Below are 27,945 nucleotides of genomic sequence, written 5' to 3' on the forward strand. Positions count from 1 at the left end.
GAGAAGTAAGTGGAAAGAAAGACGCTGAGGCAGTACTGGCTCAGTGTGTTGTGGGGTCAGTAAGGAGGGTAGTGTGGGTGGAGCAGTTAGAGAGAGAGAGAGAGAGAGTGCGGGGGGAACGTCCAGAGGGGCTGGAGTCAGACCTTAGAGGGCCTGATGAGAAAGAAAGCCATTGTTATGTTCTGACCAAGGAGTGTGGTGTGATGTGTGGCTTCTGACATTTTTAGGGGCCCTCTGTATTTAAAGCATTGAGCTGGAAGCTTCCCAGATGCCAGTAAGACAATAATATCCTTGCTTTCTGGAAGCATGGTATCTAATGAAGATGAATTATAAACAAGCAATTGTAAGAAAAGCATAAGTGAAATTCATGCCATGGTGGAAGTATAAGGAGAGCTCTTTGAGTGGGAAAAAATGGAACCTTTAGTTGTAATCAAAGAAATTAGTAAAGAGCTACAGAATACTGAACCCAGAAAATCCACTGATCGTCTCTTTCTTGCCAAAGTGAATGAACGAGTTTATGAGCCACTTCTCTTTTAAAAGCTGTTTTAATTCAGCCACCAGACCCTTGAAAGGCTCTAATGGAGTATGAACAACAAGGTAGGGTCTTAATAGATTTTGATTTTTTTGTATATTGGTCTTAAAACTATGAACATGTTAATAGTAGTATAGGAATTTACTAATACAGCACTTCAGCTACTCCAATACACCATTTGTAAGGGACATGATGTGCTTCTAAATCTAAGTATATTCTCATTAAACACAGTTTAAACTGTGAGTCTACTTGTAGGACTGAAATTAAAAGAATTCCTTTCAAGTAGTTTGTAGTATCAGTTGGTCTTGCAGTTTTCAAATATGTAGTATCTTAGCACTGTGTGTATTTTCTTTATCTATCATAGTAAAATGTGAGAAAATTATGATTAAGGCTGTTTTTAAGTACTCTAAAAGATAAATTTAGAGTATTTTATGCCCTTAAGTTCCTACAGATGGTATTTGCAAGCTTCATTACTTTCTTTGTCTTAGTATACAGATTAATTTATTGTGCTTTGAAATATAAATGTGTTTGTATAAAACTTGCTTGTTCAACAAATTGATTGTGCAACCTGTGCCTCAGAGATACAGATGCCAGTGACAAGAAAGTGCCAAATTATGGGGATGACACATTTTTCTTGGCTCCAGTCCCAACCAGGGAAGGTGCTTCACTGGGAACCGCCACATGTCATAGCTCCCCTTCTTGCAAACTTCCATTCTGCACTGGTGGAGTCCCTGCCACTCCTCTGGTGACCCCTTGCTGACAATTACTCTGTTAGGCTGGTCCTTCTAACACTTGTATCCCCCCTCAGTCACAGTGGTCTTTCTTCCTGCCTGGTCCCACACCTAGCAATTAGATAATCAGAGTTACTTCCCCAGCGAGTCTTTATGTTGCCAATATGAAAGTGATCATTGTATTCCCTTACCCCCACCCTTCAAGAGTGGTTAGTGGGTCTTTTATTTTATAATGCAAAATCCAAGTCACATACCCATCACTTTTTTAAAGTGTTTATTTCAGTGGTTTTCGGTATTTTCACAAGATTGCATAACCATCACTCTAATACTCGAACATAGCCATCAATCCCAAAAGAAAAGCTGTACCCATTGGCAGTCACTCCTCATCCCGTTCTCCCCTCCTCCCAGCCCTTGGTACCCACTAATCTGCTTTCTGTCTCTATGGATTTACCCATTCTGGAAATTTCATATAAATGGAATGATCAGTATATGAACTTTTGACCTGGCTTTCTTTTCACTTAGCATAATGTTTTCAAGGTTTATCCATGTTGTAGTACATATCTGCACTTCATTTCTTTTTATGATTGAATAATACTCTGTTGAATGGTTTACCATTGCATTCATCAGTTTTTGAAGATTTGAGTTGGTTCGGATTTTGGCTCTTATGAATTGTACGGCTGTGAACGTCTGAGGGCAGATGTTCTGTATGGACGTGTGTTTCCATTTGCCTCACCTCTTGAGGTGCCTCTCTTTTCTCTTTGAAAGCTCAGCTTCTGTCCCCACTTACTGGAGCACCTGTTCTTCCAGGTCTTTAGCAATATTGTCCCCATTCTTGTTGCCTTACTGTTTCTCGGTAGAATTGGATGTCACTTCTCCAGTAATCCTGTAGAGGTTAGTATGAGTGCTTGGAGAAAGTAAGGAGAATTAGTAAAATTCCATAGACTGTTGGATTTAAATCTCAGGAGAGGTCTCCTATTAACCTTTCCTATAATGTAGGCAATTGAAATAACTTTGGGGAGAATTTTTACTACCAAATCCTTGCTCTGCTAGGCACATCTGCAGTTTCTTCCACTCTGTTAGAGGGAGGGCAGTTGAGATCCTTGTGTTAAGATGATTTTTTTTTTTCCTTTTTATTCTGTTGATTTCTTTTCTTTTCTTTTTTTTAATTTTAATTTTACTTTATTTTACTTTACAATACTGTATTGGTTTATAGTAATACAAATAGTAATAATAATAAAGCTATGTAGTTTTCCACTTATGATAGAGTTTTTCCATGTAGTTGTTGCATTTTACTAGGGCAGGCTTCTGGGAGGTGTTTAGTTGGTACTTGAATAATTGAATGTAATGTATAAGCAATAACACATTTTCCACCACTCAGGATTTTCTGGTCAGCGACTAAGAGGCAAAAGTGAGAACAGAGGTAGCTCCGATATGGTGTGTTCGAGCTTTGAATTATTATATACACCAAATTTTCACCTCTTTAAGTTTCTCCCAAAGACACAAGAACCTCATTTCCAATGGTTTAATAATCAGTTCAGTTCAGTAGCTCAGTCATGTCCGACTCTTTCCAGCTCCATGGACTGCAGCACGCCACACTTCCTTGTCCTTCAGCATTTCCTGGAGCTTGCTCAAACTCGTGTCCATCGAGTTGGTGATGCCATCCAGTCATCTCATCCCCTGTCATCCCCTTCTCCTCCTCAATCTTTCTCAGCATCGGGTCTTTTCCAGTGAGTCAGTTCTTCTCATCAGGTGGCCAAAGTATTGGAGCTTTAGCATCAGTCCTTTCAATGAATATTCGGCATTGATTTCCTTTAGGATTGACTGGTTGTATCTCCTTGCAGTCCGAGGGACTCTCAAGAGTCTTCTCCAGAACCACAGTTTAAAAGCATCAATTCTTTGGCACTCAGCTTTCCTTATGGTCCAACTCTCACATCCATACATGACTCCTGGAAAAACCATAGCTTTGACTAGACGGACCTTTGTTGGCAAAGTAATGTTTCTGCTTTTTAAAGGTTTGGTAATAGCTTACTTTATTTTCCACCTGATTTTGAAATATCAGTTCACAACCTTATACTCTTGGCGGGAAGGAGAGATAAGAAGTATATCCACACTTGGCAGTCATTAGTTACCTATCACTGTGATCCCATTTTACAGATGAGGAGGTTGAGGGACCAGTGAGGCTATTTGAATGTTAGTTTTATTTTTTTCTCATATTAAGATGTTGAATTTACATGCTTTTAGAGTAATTTTCTCACCAAATTAGCTTATAAATTGTCGATGTTTCCTGAAGTGAGAAAAGTAAATTGCTTGAGAAAACTGAAAACTGAAAGGACATCCTGAAGAATTTTGTTGATAGTGCAAACCAAATCAAGTGAAATTAATGCTGTGCCATATACGATTCAGCTGTAAGCTTTATTTAGGGTTTTGAAGAATAAAATAGGAAGCTTATTTTAATATACTCTGTAATTTTGTTTTGTTTCAGTGAGAAGTGTAAGGCTCGAGGATTTACAGTGATTGTGGATGGCAGAAAATCCCAGTGGAATGTGGTGAAAACAGTAGTCTTAATGCTACAGGTAATTTTATTTTTGGCTATCAGGAAGCGGTTTTATTTTACAGCAACAGATTAGATGATAGCAGCAAATACATTTCATTTATTGGACTGTGCCCAAGATTCTAAGCAGTGACCGAGCTCTGAAATGCACAGATGAGTGTTGAATTGTTCAGATTTGATCTTTATAGGTTTTGCTTGAGTAGTAAAATAAATTTCGGCCCTATATTAAAGGTATGTAAATTACCAAAAATAACATGTCATGTTTAAGTAATTTAAGCATTGAAGCCAGTGAGTCTCAAAATGTGAGGGCAGAGGTTACCAGACTCATCAGGGCACTCTGGCACACTGTAGTATTTGCATCATCCCACCTCAAGGAGGGAATAGGACTGGGTAAGTCTAAGCTGAGAATTCTGATAGGTTTCTCCCTTCTGTTTCCCTCTTTCCTCCAAAAATCACCAGGATTCGTGATAGTCATATCTGTTTCTAATCTAGAAGAAATGTACTCAGCTTTAGCTGTTTCCTTGGGGACTTTAGCAGCTCACAGACAAGCATTTCATAAACAGCTGTGGCCTGGGTGGGTCATAGTCTTTTGCTTATATTTCCTTGTGTTCCTCACAGAATGTTTCTGTAATCCCTTGCATGTAGTAGGTGCCTAGTAGATACTTGCTGATTTATTATGAGAGTATTGAGGATATTGAGAAAAATATAGCAACTGAGTGAGTGAAAGGGGACAGATTGCCCTCATGTACCTGGGTTTCCTTAGAAGGGCTTGTGTAGAAAGTTAAGGTTAAGTGAGTTAAAGAGATTATCGAATCTAAAATAAAGAAAGTGGAAAGGGCTTTCCTGGCTGATTTAGTGATAGCTCAAAAATTAAGTGAATACAGTAAAAGGAGCTGATGGCAGGCTCGTTGGGGGAAGGTGAACATTCGATTAAGTATCAGTGATATTGAAAGAAAGATCAAGAATTTCAAATGACCTGGAAAATGATTAGTAGGTACTTTAGGGTTCTGTGGAAAGGAATATAATTTAAAATTTTAAATGACAACGAGGGAGAATGATTGTTAATGGATTATTTTTTGTTTAAGATAATTAGAAAAAGAATCTCAAGGAATGGGTACTCATAATTTTAGTTTTAATGCTTAGTATGGTTCAGGTGCTATGTTCTAAGCTTGTTATATAAATGATCTCATTTAATTTCGTCCTCACAAACTTGGGAAACAAGTTCTGTTATCCTCAAAAGTCTTCAAGGATTTTAAATAACAACCTATGTTCTTGTGGTGAACATGGGAGAAAATCACAGTTGGAACCTGGAACAGCCTAAGCCCCTTTAAAAGTGTATGTTTAGCAATGGGATGTATCTGAGATGGTTCCCAAATTTTCTGCACGGTACCTTATTCTTGATTGGTTGGCCTAAACCTTCATCATTAGACTCCCTCCTTTGGCTCCAGTGGATCAGTTTTTAAGGGAACACAGATTGGTGTCCCATGAATAACTCTTTCTGTTAAATATATTCCCAGCACTTTTATATTCTAAACCCTGAAGATAAACTCTTCTTTGTACAAATTGTTAGAAACCCGTTAATTACAGCCTTGTGTTCTTCCATTCAACTGTGTCACCAGTGAGCTGTTTGGGATCAGTGGCAGTTTTGAAGAACAATCAATGGATGATTAAATCCCCTCTTGTTTTTTTTTTTGTGTGTGTGTGATTTCTATTCTGATAGGTGTTTTAACAACTTTTGGATTTTGTTAATAGTTACATTTTCAGAAATTGCAATGGCGTGTTGTTCACTCCTCCTCAAATAGTTCCTGCATACAGAGTTAGTTATGTAGCTTTTATTTCAGAAGGTGCTGGAACCAGCTGTTTGGGAGCCCAGAGTTTAAGCACTGGCTCTGCCTATACATGACTGGCTTGTTTTCTTTTGTTCCTAACGGCTTTAATACTCAGTGATTTTGAATATTTGTTTTCCATAATCATTATGTAAATAAACCTCATTCTACTCTAAATTTCCCACCCCTTCTGATAAAGTTTTGATAGCACTGAGTTTTCTTTTTTAACTTTATTCATAACCCAGGCATTGCAGGGGGCACTAGATTTGTGACATGTCCAGTGGGATATTTAAATTGAAAGGCTTTCTATTTTCCCCTGATCAATAATAATAATACTTATTATCATATAGCATTATTATTATTCAGTAGTGCTACTTATGGTCTAGAACAGTGGTTGACCCCTAGAGTTTGTAAACAGAGTTTTGTTTACATATTGTTTATGGCGGCTTTCACACTATGTGGACAGAATAAAAATAGTTGCAACAGAGACTGTATAGGCTTTAAAACCTAAAATATTTTTTATCTGGACCTAGAGAAAGAATTTACTGACCCCTGGTCTAGAATGTTTGGAATGTCATGGTAAAACTTGAAAGTCAGACCGACATATTTGTTGTTCTAGTACTATTCCTTCAAACTCCGTTCCTTTAGACAAGTTACTTTAGTTCTCTCAAGCTCAGTTTATGCTTCTGTAAAATTGGAAGGATGAGATCCACTTGTTCATGTGCATTCATTTATGCAGCAGAGATTCATGGAGTATCTTCTGTGTGCCAGACACTGTCATAGGCCCTGGAGATACAGGAATGCCGTGATAGATGAGGTACCTGCCATTGGGAAGCCTAGGTTCTGTCTGAGGAGTCAGACTATAAGCAGTTAGTTACATTACTAAGTAATGTAACATCATATACTGATAAATGCTATTTAGAAAAGTAAATTGATGAAAGGGGACTGAGTCAAATGTTGCTGCTTTACATAGGATGGTCAGAGAAAGTCTCTCTAAAGAGGAGGGACTATTTGAGTAGAATCCTAAATAAACTGAGAAAGTGCTCCTAGGTATAGGGGAAAGAACATTCCAGGCAGAGGAAACATCAAGGGCGTAGTCTTGAGCTGGGAACAGACCTGTCACTTTCCAGGCGCAGCAAGAAGGCCAGCGTGGCTGTGGTAGAGGAGTGAGCTAAGACGGGAGAGGCGTGTGATGAGGTCTGAGGTCATGGGGCCTTGAGCTGGGCAGGCTTCCTGGCTTTGCTAGGGGTTTTTTATTCTGAGTATGAAAAAATGCAAAACTGGGAGGCCTGCTAAGAGGGTTTCAAAAAGCTGACTTATTTGGCGGTATCAGCAATGTAGGTGGTAGAAACAGGTAGGTTTAATTAAGATATATTTTTAAAACAGACTCTGTGGGACTTGCTGATAAGATATATATGGAATATATATTACCTCAGTAAATGTTAATTTCCATTCTTTAGGTGATGATGTGAATAACTATATCTAGCAAATGTGAAATTGTATTTGTGGAGGTTTAGCTTTGTCTTCTTCAAGTTAATAATCATGTAGAATCTTGGCTTCTTTATATAATGGAATAAGAAACATTTTGTTAGAAAATTGATTTACATTATTGGGAGAAATTCTCTAAGATGATTGTGTTAGACAAAATTTTTTTCATATCATAGAAAAGCCAAATTTATTAATTTCTGAACTAAAAGTTATCTTGCAGTTTAAATATATTCCTATTAGAGATTCAGTAAAACACAAAAATAATTCACATGTGCTGTCTTTAAACATTATTTTCTGAATCAGCTTATCTTTCAAATATTTCTTTATTGCCTTGTATGTTTTGCAGTTTGCAGCGTTTCTTGTGTTTTATCACTTTAATTATTTTCCAGAGGTCTCTTACTCTGCTCAATCATGAATACCTAATAATTTACAACTTCAGTAAATTACTAACTTTACATGTATAATTTTTTCTTTTTTTTTTGTATTTTATAGAATGTTGTTCCAGCTGAAGTGTCCCTTGTTTGTGTAGTGAAGCCAGATGAATTCTGGGATAAGAAAGTAACACATTTTTGTTTTTGGAAAGAAAAGGATAGACTTGGCTTTGAGGTAAATATACTCTATGAAAAAGCAGAAGTGTGCTATATCTTTAAAAACAGCATTTTGCTGGTATTATTCTGTTTGTTCAGCATTGGATACTATGCAGTGCTTACACAATGCTCAGCCTAAGTAATGATTAATATTTAGTCAGCATTCTTGTTGAATGAATTATTCTTTGTCAAGGCCACAAATGCTTTCTTGTTTTCATTTTTATTAATCTTTGTGAATTCTTTTGAATAAGTAGAACCTTTCCATTAAAAACATTTTTGGGGACTTTCCTGTTGTTCCAGTGGTTAAGACTTTGTGCTTTTTGATCCCTGGTTGGGGAACTGAGATACCATAGGCTGTGCAACATGGCAAAAAAAAAAAAAAAAAAATATATATATATATATATATATATATATATATATATATATATAAAACATTACCAAGAAGGCATTTAGCTAATACTAGGAAATCCTAGGGAGAAGGCAATGGCACCCCACTCCAGTACTCTTGCCTGGAAAATCCCATGGACGGAGGAGCCTGGTAGGCTGCAGTCCATGGGGTCGCTAAGAGTCGGACACGACTGAGTGACTTCACTTTCACTTTTCACTTTCATGCATTGGAGAAGGAAATGGCAACCCCACTCCAGTGTTCTTGCCTGGAGAATCCTAGGGACGGGGGAGCCTGGTGGGCTGCCATCTATGGGGTCGCACAGAGTTGGACATGACTGACGCGACTTAGCAGCAGCAGTAGCAGCAGCAGCAGGAAATCCTAGACATTTAGAAACTGAAGTCAGAGCCTATTTGGTATGATGTCATAATTATTTCTTAGTATGTGGTTTGATTTTGATATATAAAAAGTTATTCATCCTTCCCTGTTTACAGTATACTCTCCCTCTTACTTTTCTTGTGTGAAACTTCAGTTGACCCTTGAGCAACATGGGTTTGAACTGCACAGGTCTGTTTACAAGTGGAGTTTTTCAATAAGTACGTGTTAACCCTCCGTATTTACAGGTTTAACGTGTGCAGATAGAGAGGGCCATTCATTGTACTTTGCCATTTTGTGTAAGGGACTTGAGCACCGCAGATTTTGGTGTCAGTGGAGTGTCCTAGAACCAGTCCCCTGTGGACATTGAGGCAAGGCTTACATATTATTATTGTGGGTCAGAAAGAAGTCTCAAGGTAGAATGCAAATTTAAACAATTCTCTCACATTTCCTTCCACAGCCTATTAATCCCAGCTTCATAGATGTTAACCTTTATGTTAGCTAGAGTGTGGAAGCACTGAAGGGTGCCAACACCTAACCCAGCCCTGTAAAACCTAGAGCCTTGGAATGTTTCCAAGAGTCAGGCAATGAAGACACATTGTAGACTTGGCCATACTACAATAGTCATTTTTATTTTCAATAAAATCAATGTATTTTTTGCATGAAATATCTTAAAAATGTGTAACATTTTTCCTGCACTTTAAAGTTACATATAATATTCATCTATTTTAGTGTACAGTTCTGAGAGTTCTGATAAACCCAGACTGGTCTGTAATCACCACAGTGAAGAAATCCAGGGAATATTATTCTATCATGTTCTTTAGTCAGCTCCTTCTTCCATCTTTAGGCCTGACAACCACTGATCTGTTTTATGTTCTGTGTTTTTTGCCTTTTTCAGAATCCCATGTAAGTAAAATGACAAAGCATGTAGCATTTTACATTTACTTCTTTCATATACATACTTGCGTTTGGGATTCATCTGTGTTGTTGGGTGTACTGGTGGTTCCTTTCTTATTGGTAGGTAGCAATCCACTATGTAGATGTACCACAGTCTGTTTAGTCATTCCCTGATTGAAGGACATTTCGGATTGTTTTCAGGTTTTGGTAATTACAAGTAGTCACTGTAAATATTCGTGTATAGATTTCATGTAAAATTTTTTTTAAGAGATAAAATATCTAGGAGTGGGATTATTGGGTCGCATGGTAAGTGTATGTTTATTTACTTTGTAAGAAACTTCCAAACCAACAGTTTCAAGGTGGCTGTATTACCTTCCATTCCCATAAATTGTGTGAAGTTCCAGTTGCATCTTGGCGGCACTTAGTATTATCAGATTTTGTTTCTAAATTATAGTTACCCTAGTAGGTGTGTAGATGTTTATCAGTATTGTTTTACTTTGCGTTTCCCCAGTGGTTAATGATGTTAGTATATTTTCAAGTATTCGTTAGCCATCCATATACTTTCTTTCATGATGTCTGTTCAACTCTACTCATTTTTTAAAAAGTAATTAAGGCTTTTGAGAATTATGTATGTGTTTTGGATAGAAGTCCTTTGTCAGATATGCCATATGCAAAAATTGCATCTCAATTTGTTGTTTGCCTTTTCATTCTCAACAGCGTTTTTAGAGAAGATTGTTAATTCTGATGAAATCTGGATTTTAAATTTTTTCTTTTATGAATCAGGCTTCTGGTGTCATAGCTGAGACATCTTTGCCTCAGCCAGGGTCACGAAGATTTTATGTTTCGTTGTAGATGTTGTGTAATTTTAGGTTTTATATTTAGATCGGTGATCTATTTGAGTTAATACTTGTGTGAATTATTGTCTGACAGTATATATGTAATGACTTCAGTTATTTTATGTTTGTTAAGATTTGGTTTTTGAGCCAGTAGATGCTCTACTTGCTGACTTCCTCACGTGCGTGTATTCTCCATGTACTGCGCGTGTGTATTCTGCTTCGGGGGTGGCGTGATCTGCAGCCATCAAGGTTGTTTATGGTGGTGTTCATGGGCTTTGTAGTGTTCTGTCTGCTTATTCTACCAATTACTGAAAGAGGAATATTACACTCTTCCAGCTATAATTGTGTGTTTATCTGTCCTGTCATTTCTATTGGTTTTTGCTTTATGTATTTTAAAGTTCTTACTGAGGTGTCTAGTTAAGATTTCATTACTAAATGTCCTTTTTTTTATCCATGATGATACATCTGGTTCTGAGGTACACGTTGTCTGATACTACTGTAGCTATCCCAGCTTCTTTTACATTTACAGTGGGTTTTTTTTTTTAATAGATTTAGTATAGTTGGGTCTTGTTTTCATATCCAATCTGACAGTCTCTGTCTTTTTAGTGATTTGTAAGACCAATTATATTTAATTAATTGTTAGTATATTTGGATTAAAATCTTCTATCTTGCTAGATTTTATGTAGTTTTTCTTTTTCTGCCTTTTGGATTATTTTTATAATTACATTTTATCTTCATTTAGTTCAGTTCATTTCAGTCACTCAGTCGTGTCCGACTCTTTGTGACCCCATGCATCGCACGCAGCATGCCAGGCCTCTCTGTCCATCACCATCTCCCAGAGTTCACTCAGACTCACGTCCATCGAGTCAGTGATACCATCCAGCCATCTCATCCTCAGTCGTCCCCTTCTCCTCCTGTCCCCAATCCGTCCCAGCATAAGTCTTTTCCAATGAGTCAACTCTTCGCATGAGGTGGCCAAAGTACTGGAGTTTCAGCTTTAGCATCATTCCTTCCAAAGAACACCCAGGACTGATCTTTAGAATGGACTGGTTGGATCTGCTTGCAGTCCAAGGGACTCTCAAGAGTCTTCTCCAACACCACAGTTCAAAAGCATCAATTCTTCGGCGCTCAGCCTTCTTCACAGTCCAACTCTCACATCCATACATGACAACTGGAAAAACCATAGCTTTGACTAGATGGATCTTTGTTGGCAAAGTAATGTCTCTGCTTTTCAATATGCTGCCTAGATTGGTCATAACTTTCCTTTCAAGGAGTAAGCGTCTTTTAATTTCATGGCTGCAGTCACCATCTGCAGTGATTTTGGAGACCCCCAAAATAAAGTCTGACACTGTTTCCACTGTTTCCCAATCTATTTCCCATGAAGTGATGGGACCAGATAACATGATCTTTGTTTTCTGAATGTTGAGCTTTAAGCCAACTTTTTCACTGTCCTCTTTCACTTTTCATCAAGAGGCTTTTTAGTTCCTCTTCACTTTCTGCCATAAGGGTGGTGCCATCTGCATATCTGAGGTTACTGATATTTCTCCCGGCAATCTTGATTCCAGCTCGTGCTTCCTCCACCCCAGCGTTTCTCATGATGTACTCTGCATAGAAGTTAAATAAGCAGGGTGACAATACACAGCTTTGACGTACTCCTTTTCCTATTTGGAACCAGTCTGTTGTTCCATGTCCTGTTCTAACTGTTGCTTCCTGACCTGCATATAGGTTTCTCAGGGTCAGGTGGTCTGGTATTCCCATCTCTTTCAGAATTTTCCACAGTTTATTGTGGTCCACAAAGTCAAAGGCTTTGGCATAGTCAATAAAGCAGAAATATATGCAGGGCAAAGGCTAATAGAATTTTGCCAAGAGAACGCACTGGTCATAGCAAACACCCTCTTCCAACAACACAAGAGAAGACTCTACACATGGACATCACAAGATGGTCAACACAGAAATCAGATTGATTATATTCTTTGCTGCCAAAGATGGAGAAGCTCTATACAGTTAGCAAAAACAAGACTGGGAGCTGACTGTGGCTCAGATCATGAGCTCCTTATTGCCAAATTCAGACTTAAATTGAAGAAAGTAGGGAAAACCACTAGACCATTCAGGTATGACCTAAATCAAATCCCTTATGACTGTCTTCATTATTGACTGGTAATTTATATCTCTTAATTTTTTCCAGGGGTTGCCCTGGGTTTATCATATACATCTTTAATTAATGGAGTCTTATCTTCAAATAATACACCATTTAACACTGGTAATCCCTTAGTACAGTATATCTCTAATACTTTCCTCCATTGTTTTCATGCATTTTACTTTCACTATACTGTAAGCACACAATATACTGCTACTATTTTTGCTGTAATATCTTTATAGAAATTAAAATAAAAATTAGTTTCATATGTCTTCACTTATGATATTCCCAGTATTACTCATTACAGCTTTTTGGCTGGTGTAGTCCTTCTGCCTAAAGAACTTCCTTTAAACATATCTAGCATTGCAGGTCTGTTGGCTTTGAATTTTCTTAGATTTTGTTTGCCTGAAAAAAATGTTTCTGTTTCAGGTCTGAAAATTATTTTCAGTTGGTATCGTTTTTTTTTTTTCCATTATTTGACTTTTTTTTCTTTTAGCATGTTAACTGTATCACACCTTCTATATCATATCTGTATCATTGCCTTCTCACTTCCTTGGTTTCTGAGAACTCTGCTGTCACTTGTATCTTTGGTCTCCTATAGGTTATATATCTTTTTTTAATCTCCTTAGCCACCTTTAAAATTTTTGCTTCATTTTTAATATTTAGCAGTTTTATTTGGTGTTAATTCTATTAGTTGTTTGCTTCACTTCTTGGACCTCTGATTTGACTTCTGTCATCAGTTTTGGAAAATTCTTAAGACATTTTCTTTTCAAATATTTCCTTTGCCTCATTTTATTTTTCTACTCTTTCTAGAACTCCTATTGCATGTATGTTAGACGGTGTGAAAATTTCTCACTGTTCTAGGTTGGTGTTCTATTTTATTTTTTTCTTTTTGTGTTTCAGTTTGGATATTTTCCTGTTGATCTGTTTTCAAGTTCACTGCCTGCTTCCTTAGCTGTGTTGAGTCTGTTGATGAGCCATTTGTAGATGGACTTTATCTCTTTTTATCATGTTTTTGGTTTGTAGCATTTCTTCTGGATTCTTTCTGATGGTTTCTGTCTCTTTGCTGTAATCCCTGTGTGTTTTGCCTGTTGTCTTCCAGATCTTCCATGAGAACTTAAAGCATAAATAATAGTTATCTTAGTTCCTTAGCTAATAGTTTCAGTATCTGGGTCTCTCTTACTCCAGTTATATTATTTGGTTTTTGGTCTTGGCAGTATGTTGCTTCCATTCTTGCTTTTTGTATGTTGCATGTTGGACATCTTGTTAGGACAGTAAAGACTGAGATAAACTGTATTTGTGCCTGTACGTGAGCCCCTCTTGTTGTTGCTGGGCTCTTGGTGGGACAGGGACGGGCTTGATTTAGTCTAGACAGGAGTTGAACTGGCCCTGGCTGTTGCTCTTCTTTTCCTCAGGGCATGACAGGCTTCAGACTCCTCTAGAGTGGATGTTTGTTTCACCCTCAGCTATAGATCTTTCTTTTGTGCCTGTGTGTCTCAGAAAAGGTTTCTCTTTGCACGCCGCTCAGCAATAGACTACTGTTACTTGTTACTCAGTGTTTGTCAGTGGTTCATTTTTTTTTTTGTTCTGATTCAGCTTCGGTCTTAGGAATGCTTTGGGACCCAGGGTCTAGAGGGTCTAGGACCCGCTTTCCCAGCTTTAGGAAGACTAGCAGTCTGGGTTCATAATATATCCCTGCCTCCACTAGGATAGGGGGCCTTTCTTTCCCCTTCCTCCAGCTGCAGTGGGGTTTTGCGTTCAAAGGGCTTCCCAGGTGGTTCAGTGCTAAAGAATCCACCTGCCAAGAAGGAGAGGTGGGTTTGATCCCTGGATCAGAAAGGTCCCCTGAAGAAGGAAATGGCAACCCACTCCGGTATTCTTGCCTGGGGAATCCCATGGACAGAGGAGCCTGGCGGGCTATGGTCTGTGGGGTTGCAGAGAATCTGACACAATCGAGTGATTAAAAAACAAAACAGCACAGGTCATCCTGTCTCACTGGCTTCCCTCAGCACCTGAAAGTTCTTGTCCCTTAGGGATGACAGAGTTGAGGAATCTGGGCTGTGCTTCAGCTTCCTGCCTTTCCCTTGGTGGTTGCTGTCCCCTTAATCCAGGTCTTTTTTGTAATTTCTTACCTCCCTATCCACAATCTTTCTCATGAGTCTCTGAGAGGTCTGTGGAGAAGAATCTGCAGGTACTTTTTAATTCTTCTTGTATCTTTGTTTCCAACAGGTTCAGTACCTTTATAACAAACCACATTTGGCCTTTAGCAATTCATTGGAAAATTTGGCTGGATTCTTAATCTGACTTGTATCATACCTGGTATTTTCCCCAGATAAGCAAGTGTTCCAGCTCCATTTGTCCTTGAAGGAGGGTCTTTACTGGTTTTCCTGTAGACTTAACTCTGTGATGTGTTAAAAAAATTTCATTTTTCAGATTAATTTGCATTACTTTGTTGTTCTTGTAAGGATTGGAGCAATGCTCTTTCCATCTTTCTACATATCCTAAGCAGAAGACAGATGTTTTGTTTTCCAGTGTTATCTGGCAAACTTTTGTCATGGGCTAACTTGACTGTGATGTAGACTTACTAGAAACTGTTCGCCAGCAGTAAAAGGGAAGGCAGCCCTGGCTGTTGGATAGGAAAGGTGTTAGCCTAATTGCCAGATGGAAAACTGCATCCCATGGAGGAGAGTGAAAAGTGGACTGAGGGAAGACAGTAAACGCTGAACGCAAGAGGCCTGCATGTAGCCCTGGTGAGCGAGTATTTCATTCAGGCAGGGAGGTCTGCCTTATATGCCAGGGCCATGCAGGAAGTGTTGCTCTGATGGGATGCAGAGTGGACAGAGGCCAGTAGTTCAGATGCTAACACCGTGAACACCAGGTAAGAGCAGAGATCCCTTTCATGAGGAACTTGTCACATCCTGCTTAAGTGAGGCATCTGCTCAGAAATGGTATGCCTAGTTGGGTTTCATGCTATATGAATTTGTAATGGGTAAATACCTTGCATCTTAGAGGGTAAAATGGAAGACAGAATTCCTATCTGCCTTGAACTGATATCATAGATAGTTTAGTTTTAACTTAGTTTTAAAACTGTGGTTTTACAGCTTATTGTATCAGTATATTTCTTTCACATATTGAAGAGATCCAGCTATTTTTCTAGCTAGATAAGTAAATAAGCACTAGACACTTATTTAAAAGCCTGATGTCTTAATGAGATGAAAGTAATTTCAAATGCTGGCTAATATACCACCAAACATAATCTGCTCTAAGGGGCAATTCAAAACCAGTCATTAAATGATACTTAGAACTACATATCATTATAGATGTTTGTTTGATTAACAGTTACTTTCCTTGATGTTATTTTGGATCATTTGAGTTGTCATAATTGAGCTTATGTTTTTTTATATATTCTAAATATTTTTAAAAGAATAACTGTTACGAGTACTGATATTCCTATAAGCAAAAGTTTATGTTTTACCTTATTGAATTATTCATCACAAAAATTTATTACCAGCTGTCCACAGTATTCATCAAATAAATATCCGGTTGTCATTTTAATGGCAGCTTGTTACCGTGATTTCATATTTTCCTGCCTATTATCCTTTCTATTTTTTTTTTCCCCTCTGGATGACCTTCCTCTTGTCCAATTTCCTAGTGTTTTTCATCAGCCATTGAATATTCCTCATCTCAGGACATCTCATTGGTCATCTAAATATTTCTTTATATATTCTTCCTATCTCTGAAATAGATACCTACCTGTTCCTTGTTAGCAACTCAGATATTCCAGGGCTTTCTGACCTTCAGTAGCATTATACCTGGTGCTTTGGTACCTTTTGCTGGTTAGTTGATAGTATCTATATAGTCTAATGACAAGGTGGAATTGAAGTAGTGCTGGCATTAATCTTAAATTGAGAAACTAATAATCAAAAGGATCTTATTTTCTCATTCTTTATTGTCATTCATGAAGGTAAATTTTTTTTTTTTTTTTTTACTGGTAATGTTAACCAGTAAGAGCAGTAATGTTAACCACCAGTAATGTTAACCACTGTTCTAAGTTCTCTTCTTGTCTTATTTCTTCTATTACGTCATCTGATCCTTTTTTCTTTTTGAGGCCATACCTGTGTTAGGATCCAGGACCAGACTTCCTTCATGTTTCTGTCGAGAATACCTGTGGTACCATCACTTCTGACTTCTTTCTAGTTTTTGCAGAAAATTATTTTCTTTAGTGAGAAAAATATTCCCCAGCCAACAGATACAACCAAATATTCACATTGAAATAGTATAACAGATAACATACACGTGAATCTGTATTAAGCACTCAGAGACACACTTGCATTTTAGATCTTGCACACACATTTTTAGCATGAATCAAATTTAAAAAGTAAAAGCATCTGAGTGCCTACAGAGTGAAAGTTTCAGTGTTAGATTCTTTGAGAATTTTTTATTAGGGAAGGATAAGTATTTTAGTTATAGATGGAAGAGTGGGAGTAAAGGAGAAATATGTTTTGGGTCTTTCTGTAAATTAGATTCCAGTAAACCTTCATAAATCTTTGATTAAAAACTTTATGATAAATACCTTTTTCCTCAAACTTGTTGAACAGTGGTATGTACTAGTTAGCAAAATATTGTGGTTTAGTTGTTTAATTTGTCTTGTCTTAACCTCTCTCTGACATATGTAAAATAAAGGAAAAAATATTTATGTAGGACATTACTATTTTTAAAATGTTATGTTTTTATTTCCTTTGAAAGGACTTGGCAAAAGTTTGAAAAACTCTCGTAGGTAGTATTTTTCCCTCCATCTTATAGTTCTTCCATTTTACTCTGGTTCACTTTGCACTTGTTACCTGGTGTCAGATTTCCCTGGAGATATATCTAAAGTTTAAATTTCTGCTTATTAAAGTGATAACTACTTTAAATATAACCAATAACCCTTTTCTTTAAGATTTTAATTATATCTGTCCATACTAAGATATTCATGGAGATGAATATTTGAGGATAATTAACATTGGTTGTGCTTACTCAGTCGCTCAGTCATGCCTGCCTCTTTGCAATCCCATAGACTGTAGCCCTCCAGGCTCCTCTGTTCATGGGGACTGTCTTGGCAAGAATACTGTAGTGGGTTGCCATTTCCTCCTCCAGGGGGTCTTAACAATCAGGACATGATCCCCACCACATCCCTGAATAGGTGAGATAAAGCATATGCTAAAGAGTGATTTTCATAAGGCTAGAGTCAGGACACCCATGTGACTATAAAATAGTCGTAAGTGAGACACATCCTGCAACTCATTACCTAATGAAGTCATCGGCAACTTGTGAGGTGTGGTTCAAAGAGCACTTGAGGAATTTAGGACTTTCATAGACAGATAAGGTTGCCAGAGTAGACACAATAGTAGCTAATGTCCTAATCCATAAATTCTAAACTTTAAGATTCTGTTACCCTACTGAACATAAATTTATGCTGTTGAAATAGTATGTGTATAACGTATAGTATCCTCATGAATTTGTACTAAGCATACAGAGACACATTTTCATTTTAGATCTTGCACACATAAATAAAATTATTTTAGCATAAATAAAATTTTTAAAAATCCACCGATCATATATCATTTGCATTTCTCTTGAACAAAATCTAAAATTTACCCTTGTTCCTACTGAGATAAGTACCTATTGAAAGAGAAAGTCAGTTAAAGTCACAAGTCTAGCTGTGCGTGAACAAACGCCCAAGAATATCTTTTGCCCATTCCCTAAGATTTAGATAGTGTTTCTGATATGTGAAGTATATTTTTAATAGGATTATATTTTGTAAAATTTGAATATGAACATTAGTGACATCAGTTCAGTTTAGTTCAGTCACTCAGCCGTGTCCGACTCTTTGCGACCCCATGAACCGCAGCATGCCAGGCTTCCCTGTCCATCACGAACTGCTGGAGTCTACCCAAACCCATGTCCATTGAGTTAGTGATGCCATCCAACCATCTCATCTTCTGTCATCCCCTTCTCCTCCTGCCCTCAATCTTTCCCAGCATCAGGGTCTTTTCCAATGAGCTACTTCTTTGCATCAGGTGGCCAGTATTGGAGTTTCAGCTTCACTGTCAGTCCTTCCAATGAACACCCATTACTGATCTGCTTTAGGATGGACTGGTTGGATCTCCTTGAAGTCCAAGGGACTCTCAAGGGTCTTCCTGAACATTCAAATCATTGCAGAATAATAGAAGCTATTTTCTGAAATTTGGTACTACTGATTTTAGTACCAATCTCTCTATAAGCTTTGTATTCCTAACCAAGACTAGTGGGGTTTTTTTTTTAATGTTTTCCCATATTATTTTCCAAATTATTAAATACTTAAAGGAAGAATTCACTTTTTAAAATTTCCCCTTTTCAAAAATATAAGCAATTTCTTTTTCATTTAAAGTGTTGCTGTTGTCCAGTTGCTCAGTTGTATATGACTCTTTGCAACCCCATGAATGGCATCATGCCAGGCTTCCCTGTCCTTCGCTGTCTCCCTGAATTTGTTGAAACTCATGTCCATTGAGTTTGTGATGCCATCCAACCATCTCATCCTCTGTCACCCCCTTTTACTCCTGCTCTCAGTCTCTCCCAGCAACAGGGTCTTTTCAAATGAGTCAGCTCTTCACATCAAGGGGCCAGAGTATTGGAGCTTCAGCTTTAACATCCATCCTTCCAGTGAATATTCAGGGTTAATTTCCTTTAGGATGACTGGCTTGATCTCTTTTGCTGTCCAAGACTCTCCAGAGCCTTCTTCAGCACCATAGTTTGAAAGCATCAGTTCTGCGGCACTCAGCCTTCTATATGGCCAACTCTCACATCTGTACCTGACTACTGGAAAACCATACGGACCTTTGTTGGCAAAGTGATGTCTCTGCTTTGTAATGCCTGTCTAGGTTTGTCGTAGCTTTTTTTCCAAGGAGCAGTCATCTTTTAATTTCATGGCTGCAGTCACCATCCACAGTGATTTTAAAGCCCAAGAAAATAAAGTCTGTCACTGTTTGTGTTTTTCTCCCCATTTATTTGCCTTGAAATGATGGGACTAGATGCCGTGAACTTAGGTTTTAGAATGTTGAGTTCTAAGCCAGCTTTTTCACCCTTCTCTTTCACCTTCATCAAAGACTCTGTAGTTCTTCTTTGCTTTCTACCATTAGGATGATGTCATCTGTATATCTGAGGTTACTGGTATTTCTTCTGGCAATCTTGATTCCAGCTTGAGCTTCATCCAGCCCAGAATTTCGCATGATGTACTCTGCATATGTGTTAAATAAGCAGAGTGACAATATATAGCTTTGATGTACACCTTTCCCAGTAATACATTAGCTTTTTTTTTCTTTATACCTTTTGATCCCCTTAACACATTTCTTCACACCCCACCCCACCTAGTAGTTCTCTGTATTTATGAGCTTGTTTTTGTTTGCCAACTTAGATTCCCCATATGAGATGCTATTTATCTTTCTCCTTCTGACTTAGCCGGAAGGTAAAGAGGTTTTGGAGAAACTTCCATGCTGTTATTTTATTTAGATTTAAAAAAATTTCATGTTGGATTGGTTTTTGCCATACAGTAATGCAGATCAGCCATAATTACACAGACATTCCTTCCATTTCCTCTCCTCCTCTCCCACCTTTCCTGCCTCCAAGTCATCACAGAGCTTCAGACTGGGCTCCCTATGCTACACAGCAGCTTCTCACTCGCTGTCCACCTTACACCCAATAGTCTATGTATATTGATGCCACTTTCTCCATTCGTCCCACTCTCTTCCTCCCCTGCTGTGTCCACAAGTCCATTCTCTGCCTGTGCATCGCCTTTCCTTCCTTGAAAATAGGTTCAGGAGTATCATTTTTCTAGGTTGCATATATATGTTAGTATAGTATATTTGTTTTTCTCTCTCTGACTTACTTCACTATGATAACAGGCTCTAGGTTCATCCGCCTCACTAGAATTGACTCAGATTCGTTCTTTCTATGGTTGAGTAATATTTCACTGTATATACGTACCAGATCTTCTTTATCCATTCATCAATTGATGAACATCTAGGTTGCTTCCATGTCCTGGCTCCTGTAAACAGTGCAGCTGTGAACATGGGAATACATGTCTCTTCTTTGTTTACGGCTTTCTCAGAGTATACGCCCACTAGTGCAGTTGCTGGGTCATATGGCAGATTTGTTCCTCATTTTTTAAGGAATCTCCATACTGTTGTCCATAATGGCTATATCAGTTACATTCCCACCAACAGTGTAGGAGGGGGTCCCTTTTCTCCACCTCCTCTCCAGCATTTATTGTTTGTAGATTTTTTGATGATGGCCATTCTGACTGGTGTGAGGTGAAACCTCACTGTTTTGGTTTGCATTTCTCTAATAATTAGTGATGTTGAACACATTTTCATGTGTTTGCTGTCTGCCCATTTTTGAATTGGATGTTTGTTTTTTGCTGTTGAGTTCTGAGTTCTTTATACGTTTTTGGATATTGGCTCCTTACCAGATACATGATTTCCAAGTACTGCCTTCCATTGAGTTGGTTTGCCTTTTCATTTTGTTGATGGTTCCTTTTGCTATGCAGAAGCTTTTTAGTATGATGCAGTCCTGCTTATTTATTTTTATTGCTTTTACTTTTGGTGTCAGATTAAAAAAAATCAGTGCCAAGACCTCTGTCAGGGAGTTTACAGCCTGTATTTTCTTCTAGGAGTTTTAAGGTTCCAGGTCTTATGCTCAAAATTGAGCTATTTTGAGTTAACTTAAGCTTAAGTGAGTTTAAAATCTTTCTAATATTATCAATTGACTAGTTAGGTGGAAATCTATCAATCATTTGGAAATCTATCAGTCATTTAAGATTTATTACTAAGCTGGAAATTATAAATGATACGGTGGTTTTACTTAAACACTTGTCAATAACAGAAACTGTAAGATTCACTGCTAGTTGTTATATAACAACTTAATAAGGAGCATAAGAATGGTAATAATCCTAAAAATTTAACTCAGAGCAATTATCCTGATGAATAAATTGTACTCATTTCACCAAAATTATTATTTATCATAATGTCTTTAGTACTCTAAAAATTATGGTAAAAATGATAGTATATAATGTGATTAGAGCAAATTTGGATCTTCATTATGGGGACTGAAAGACCTTCTACACAAAGAGTTGTCTACCAGCTTAGACAAACCTGTACTCATATAATTGCTTAAAAGGAAATATAAAAAAGTATAAAAGTAAACCAGCTAAATTTTTTTTTTTAGTATAAAAGTAAAATTTCAAAGATCAGGTTATAAAAATAATTTTCCCCCTCTGTTTGTGCTGGCATAATACCACTTTTCATCCTAATTTATGTGTAATTTTATCCAACATGAAAATAGATAATTTTAAAGATGATTTACGATTCATTCTGTCTTACATAACTATTTTAAAATTAAAGATTATGAATTCCATTTGTAGATAAGTCAAAATTGGTCTTTTTACTTTGGTGTATGTTAAGATAGTATTATGAAGTTCACTTTGATGCAGTATTTTATAATAGTAATAGTTTAGTGAATTTCTTTTTTAAACTTACACTCATTGCATATTATTTCTATATTATATTCTGGACAAAGCAATAAAATTGCTGTATAATGATACAAGATTTTTGTAACTGGGAAGTGCTGCTTTAGAGTGATACAGTGGGTTATTTTCTGAGATGTTCCATTCCTCTAAGAATGGTATTAAGTATTTTTTGAAAAATGAAATGTCAAATTCATGGTTCCATCTTCTCCACAAGTAGACATTGTTTGATTTTTAAGAAGATTTGCTTTTGAGCTAGCAAAATGGGACTTTTTATTAATTAACCATTTTAGAGTAGATGAAAATGTCAGTAGATATGGAAGTTTTATAGATAATATAAAGAACTTAATAGATAATAAGATAATAGATTGTAAACTTTATAGATAATAAAGAACTGATAATAGTATGTCTAAATGAATGTTCTAATACTGTTATGCACTTGTATCTTTCTATGTGTTAATCACTCAGTTGTGTCTGACTTTTTTGTGACCCCATGGGCTCTAAACCTGCCAGGCTCCTGTGTCCATGGGATTATCCAGGCGGAATACTGGAGTGGGTAGCCTTCCATTCTCCTTCCTAACTCAGAGACTGAACCCACGTCTCCTGCAGTGCAAGTGTATTCTTTACTATCTGAGCTGCTAGGAAAGTCTGTGTCTTTTTGTGTCTTTTGTACTTTGTATTAGAATTTTCAGCAGTTGTGTCATTATTTATGTGTTTTCATATTTTGAATCTTAGGGTGAAAAGGGGGTCACACATAATGCATGTGACCTCAATATGTTTTGAACTCTTATTTTCTAATTTTCTTTTTAATTTTGGTGATCATTGCTTTGGAGGACTAAATTTTTATTTAATTATTTTTATTTTCCTCTTTGCCAGGTAATAAAACATCTCCCATAAGATAAAATGACTGCCTAATTTGCACTGTTTTATATTTTAACTTGTGTGCAGGTTTGGTGTATTAGTGATTTCTTTAAGAACTGTTAAGAAAGGGGAATATAGGAAATTTTCCTAGTATAAATTTTTGAAATGTAAGAAGCTGTAATGAATGGTTTTAGAGAAAATAACCTAGCATGGGAATCCAAATTTGTCTTACCACATTGATTTGGAAATGTGTTAGGTTTTTGTTTTGTTTTTTTTTTTAATATATAGATTATTTACTTTCTAATCTGTTTCTGTAATTTACTAAGGTCCAGAGATCTTTCTCTAAACAATTTCCTTTTTTAAAATTAGGGTTAGGGTTAGAATTAGCATTCTAATTTCACCTCAGACCTTAAGCCTCACTTCCCCATGCTCAGCCCTGAAAAATGTAGTATCATATTTTTGCTTGTGTATTTGAAATTACTATGTTTGTGAAGTCACATTCTTCTGTGATGGTTGCTGTCACTTAGAGTTCAGTTTGCTGTCTGTTAAAAGGTGATTTGACCTCTTGGAAGCAGTTGTCTGTATAGTTTATGTGTTGCATTCTGGCAAGTGGTGTCATTTTCCAAAGGCAGTTGAAAACAACACCAGCTGTGTGCTGAGAGGAAGCCTTCTCCTTCCTTCTTAGGATGACACTCCTGACTCACTTGAAAAGAAGATTCTTAGATACAACCATTTTCATACAATAAGATTCTTTCCTACTGTTGCAGACTTCTCCTAAAATGTTGTTTCCCTCATTCTTTTTGAAACATATGTTATGCAATAAAATAAAAACAGTTGTGGCTTTTTTTGCCAGCCTCCTCTGCACTTTCTCCTCATTCTCGCCATCTCAATAAAAATGAGATTATTGCAGCGGAAATGGAGATATTTCACCACGGTAGATAGTTCTCTAAACTGTTAATTTGAAGTGATGGTGGTTTTGAGTCAGATCACCTGACTGTTTAAACCTTTGTTTTTTTTCTTGACTTTGTTTCGCTTTGAGATGCCTTTGCTGTTGATACAATTTGGTATATCTATATAGCAGATCAACTGTTTTCACTTTGAACAGCCACCAGTGAATTTTAAAAGAATATAGATACTATAAACTTTTTTGTAGTGATGGAGAAAATTTGTTTTATGCAAATTTCCATAATTATTGTGTTCTTTTGTTTACATTTGTTTTGCATAACTAAAAATATCATAATAGCAGTAATCTTAGCCAACTATTTAAAAAATTATATTTAGTAAGAGATAGTTTAGTCTCATGGAGAAGGAAATGGCAACCCACTCCAGTGTTCTTGCCTGGAGAATCCCAGGGATGGGGGAGCCTGGTGGGCTGCCGTCTATGGGGTCGCGCAGAGTTGGACACGACTGAAGCGACTTAGCAGCAGCAGCAGCATATTCTCAAATATATTTTGCATCATGGAAGAAAGTGAATCTGTACTCATTACATTTAAATTGATTTTTAGGAAAAAAAAGAAATATTCAGAACTTTTAAATTCACAGAAAATAACTGTGAATTTTCCCTTTGGCTTTTGTTGTTGATAATTGCTAAGTTGTGTCCTACTCTTTGAGACACCATGGACTATAGCCCACTAGGCTCCTCTCAGGAGGATTTCCCAGGCAAGAATATTGGAGTGGGTTGCTATTTCCTTCTTCAGGGAATCTTCCTGACCCAGGGGTCAAACCCGCATCTCCTGCATCAGCAGGCAGATTCTTTACCACTCAGCCACCAAGGAAGTCCCTCCCTTTGGCTTACTAAACTTGAAATCTGTTGCTAATGAACTTTAAGGTATTTAGGAACTACAACTGCAAGTGAACTTAATGTATTTAAGTGTATATAGTGAGATGAACCAGAGTGGATAGAAGATGACAACTGCTGTCTTCACTGCGCAAGATAGGTTATTTATTAGAGAAAATGACCCAAATTAAATGTATAGGATGACAACTCATTAGAATTATGACCTCTTAGAGCTTAAAGAGACATCAAAGATAATTTAACGCAGCTGCCTTCTTTGGCACATGGATAAGCCTGGAGTGAATTCCTTTAGGTTGTCTTCTACAAGTCAGTGAATTTGTGGCAGAGCTAGGACCGAAACCTGGAATAACTGGCTCCTGGCTTAGTATCCTTCCAATTATCGTATAATAATGTTTAACCTAGGAAAGGGATTTGAAATCATTTGGGATATCCTGGTAAAGCTTTTGGCCCTCTGTGCTACCATGACCAAAGAGAAAACATTTAGATTTAGAGTATTTTCAGTAAAGGTTTTAGAAACAAACTGGAAAACTTTTAATATACAAAAACGTGCAAAACTCTCTGGAATATTATAGAAGTAATAACCTATGGCTGATTCGTGTTGATGTTTGACAGAAAGCAACAAAATTCTATGAAGCAATTTTCCTTCAATAAAAAAAATAAATTAAAAAAAAAAAGCTCATTTACTTTGTAGAAGCATCTTATTCATCCTTATATTCCCAGCTCTGGAACATGTCACTTCTAATAAATAATACTTCTAATAAATAAATGTAGCGTCCACTATGGAGAAGGAAATGGCAACCCACTCCAGTATTCTTGCCTCAAAAATGCTATGGGCGGAGGAGCCTGGCGGGCTACAGTCCATGGGGTCGCAGAGAGTCAGACACAAAACAGTGACTGTTGAAAAAATGAATAATGTATCATTAAAATGTTAAGTTATAAGGGCTACATGATACCAGTTTCTCAAAGATATGTTTTCACTGTTTGAATATTGTGCCAAATAAGGGAAGATTGAGGGCAGGAAGAGAAGGGGCGACAGAGGATGAGATAGTTGGATGGCATCACCGACTCGATGGACATGAGTTTGAGCAAGCTCCGGGAGACAGTGGAGGGCAGGGAAACGTGGCGTGATGCAGTTCCTGGGGTCACACAGAGTCGGACATGGCTTGGTGACTGAACAACAGCTAAAGGGACTGACTTTTATACCAAGAAATTACTCACATTGATAAGATTTTGAAAAGATTTAAACTGAGCTGCTAGTCTCTTTTTTTAAAATGAGATTTTAGAAATGGATTATGGTAGCTCTTTTCTTAAAAGATTGACAGTTTATTGAATTGCTTTTAAATGCTGTTATATTATTAAATATTTATATAATATTTAATTATGTTGGAAACAGTATTGGATATTAACACCTCATCACTTTTCTTGACATTAATAGTGGCTCATTAAGTGGTTTTTATTTCTTTCTTTTTTTTTTACCTTTATAGGTTATTTTAGTATCTGCCAATAAATTGACTCGTTATATAGAACCATGCCAGTTAACGGAAGATTTTGGTGGGAGTCTTACCTATGACCACATGGATTGGTTAAATAAGAGGCTGGTTGGTATATTACAATGAGATAACATGTTATTACATATAAATAAGACATATTTTGATAGCTATTTCATTTTAATCCACTAAAATGTAGATTGTTTTTCATTGTACAAAACCAAAGAAATATAACATGTACGTGATAGCATTATGCTTGAAAGCAGATACTCTGGAGACAGACTCACACTTGCTAACTATTACTGGTGTCATTAGTAGCAGTATTAAAGTTGTAAATCTTTTGAGTTGAATAATAGTAGCATAATTTTCTGAGAGATAATCTAGTTGATGCACCATTTTCAGAGAAATATTTAGACGTCAATTTGAGTTGAAAAGCAAGGTTAAAGTTTTTATTTCTGAAAACATATCTTCTTTCTCAGGACAGGCTTTGGAAATCTGCTATTCTGTACACAAATGCATTATTGTTTAATTGAACAGCTGGGGACTAAAAGAACAGATTTAAGTTAATGTAGTTTAGACTATATGCTAATGTTTTGGAGAACAATGAGTCAATGGATATTTCAGAATGGATATCCAGTTCTTTTTTCACCGTATTTTGAATAATGATATTAGACAAATAAGTGTCTATTTTGTTATAAACAGACTTGCCCAAATCCCTTTTTAGAAATATTTTAATAAATCATGTTAAGATTATAACTAATTTATTCTTCTGCTACATGCTTGTATGTAAAACTTTAAAACTATTACATATAGTCAGAATGATTAATAGAATAACATAAAGAAATATTCTTTTAACTGAGATTAGAGGCTTAGAACTGGTCTAAATAATGTTCATATAGTGAAAATGATTGTTGGTGCAGATGTTTCTTAAGGAAACAGGAATAAATATAAACTGATCTGATTGAGAAATAAAATAATTTCTTAATGTATTTAAATTATAAAAATTCCTTATCCATTAAAACTATTCACTGTTTTAGAAAGCAGTGTTGTTTCTCAGTTGTAAAAAGCAGGTGGTTTTTGTCTTTTACATTGCTGGGCTCTAGTGATTGACTTGTGAACTCTGATATCCAGAGCTGGAACCAGAATCCCGCCTGGCTAATTATGTTGCTCTTTGTTGGAAATCTTTCTGTTCATATGAACTTCTAAGGTTATTCTTAATATGTTAATAAAATCTCATACTGTAGGTTTTTGAGAAGTTTACAAAGGAATCTACATCATTATTAGATGAACTTGCATTGATTAACAATGGAAGTGATAAAGGAAATCAGCAAGAGAAAGAAAGGTAAGTGGCTTCTTGTTGTTCAGTCAGTAAGCTCTTGTTTTTATTTGTTTGTTTGTTCTTTAGTCACTGAGTCTTGTCTGACTCTGTGACCCCATGAACTGCACCGCACCAGGCTTTCCTTTCCTTCAGGATCTCCGGGAGTTTGCTCAGATGCATGTCCATTGAGTTGGTGATGCCATCTAACAGTCTCATCCTCTGTTGCCCCTTCTCCTGTCCTCAATCTTTCCCAGCATCAGGGTCTTTTCTAGTGAGTCAGCCCTTTGCATCAGGTGGCCAAAGTATTGGAGCTTCTACATCAGTCCTTCCAATGAATATTCAAGGTTGATTTCCTTTAGGATTGACTGGTTTGATCTCTTTGCTGTCCAAGGGACTCTCACGAGTCTTCTTCAGCACCACTATTCAAAAGCATCAATTCTTCGGTGCTCAGCCTTCATTAAGGTCCAGCTCTTAAATCTGTACCTGGCTACTGGGAAAAGCATGGCTCTGATTGTACGGGCCTTTGTTGGCAAAGTGATGTCTCAGCTTTTTAATACCCTGTCTAGATTTATCATAGCTTCTCTTCCAAGGAGCTAACATG

At 36.9% G+C, this 27,945-nt stretch overlaps 1 protein-coding gene across 1 annotated transcript in view; it reads left to right on the plus strand.

Annotated features, from left to right (window-relative positions):
- The window catches only part of SESTD1 (SEC14 and spectrin domain containing 1), an 88,064-nt gene that overhangs the window by 12,648 nt on the left and 47,471 nt on the right, over window positions 1–27,945 (plus strand). Inside the window, exons 3-6 of the mRNA XM_068967938.1 lie at window positions 3,746–3,836; window positions 7,621–7,734; window positions 26,024–26,137; window positions 27,271–27,368. Of these exons, the coding sequence (XP_068824039.1) occupies window positions 3,746–3,836; window positions 7,621–7,734; window positions 26,024–26,137; window positions 27,271–27,368 (417 nt within the window). The remainder of the gene's footprint in view (window positions 1–3,745; window positions 3,837–7,620; window positions 7,735–26,023; window positions 26,138–27,270; window positions 27,369–27,945) is intronic.

This window comes from Capricornis sumatraensis, chromosome 3 (genome assembly GCF_032405125.1).
Source record: "Capricornis sumatraensis isolate serow.1 chromosome 3, serow.2, whole genome shotgun sequence".
In the NCBI taxonomy this organism is placed as follows: Eukaryota; Metazoa; Chordata; class Mammalia; order Artiodactyla; family Bovidae; genus Capricornis; species Capricornis sumatraensis.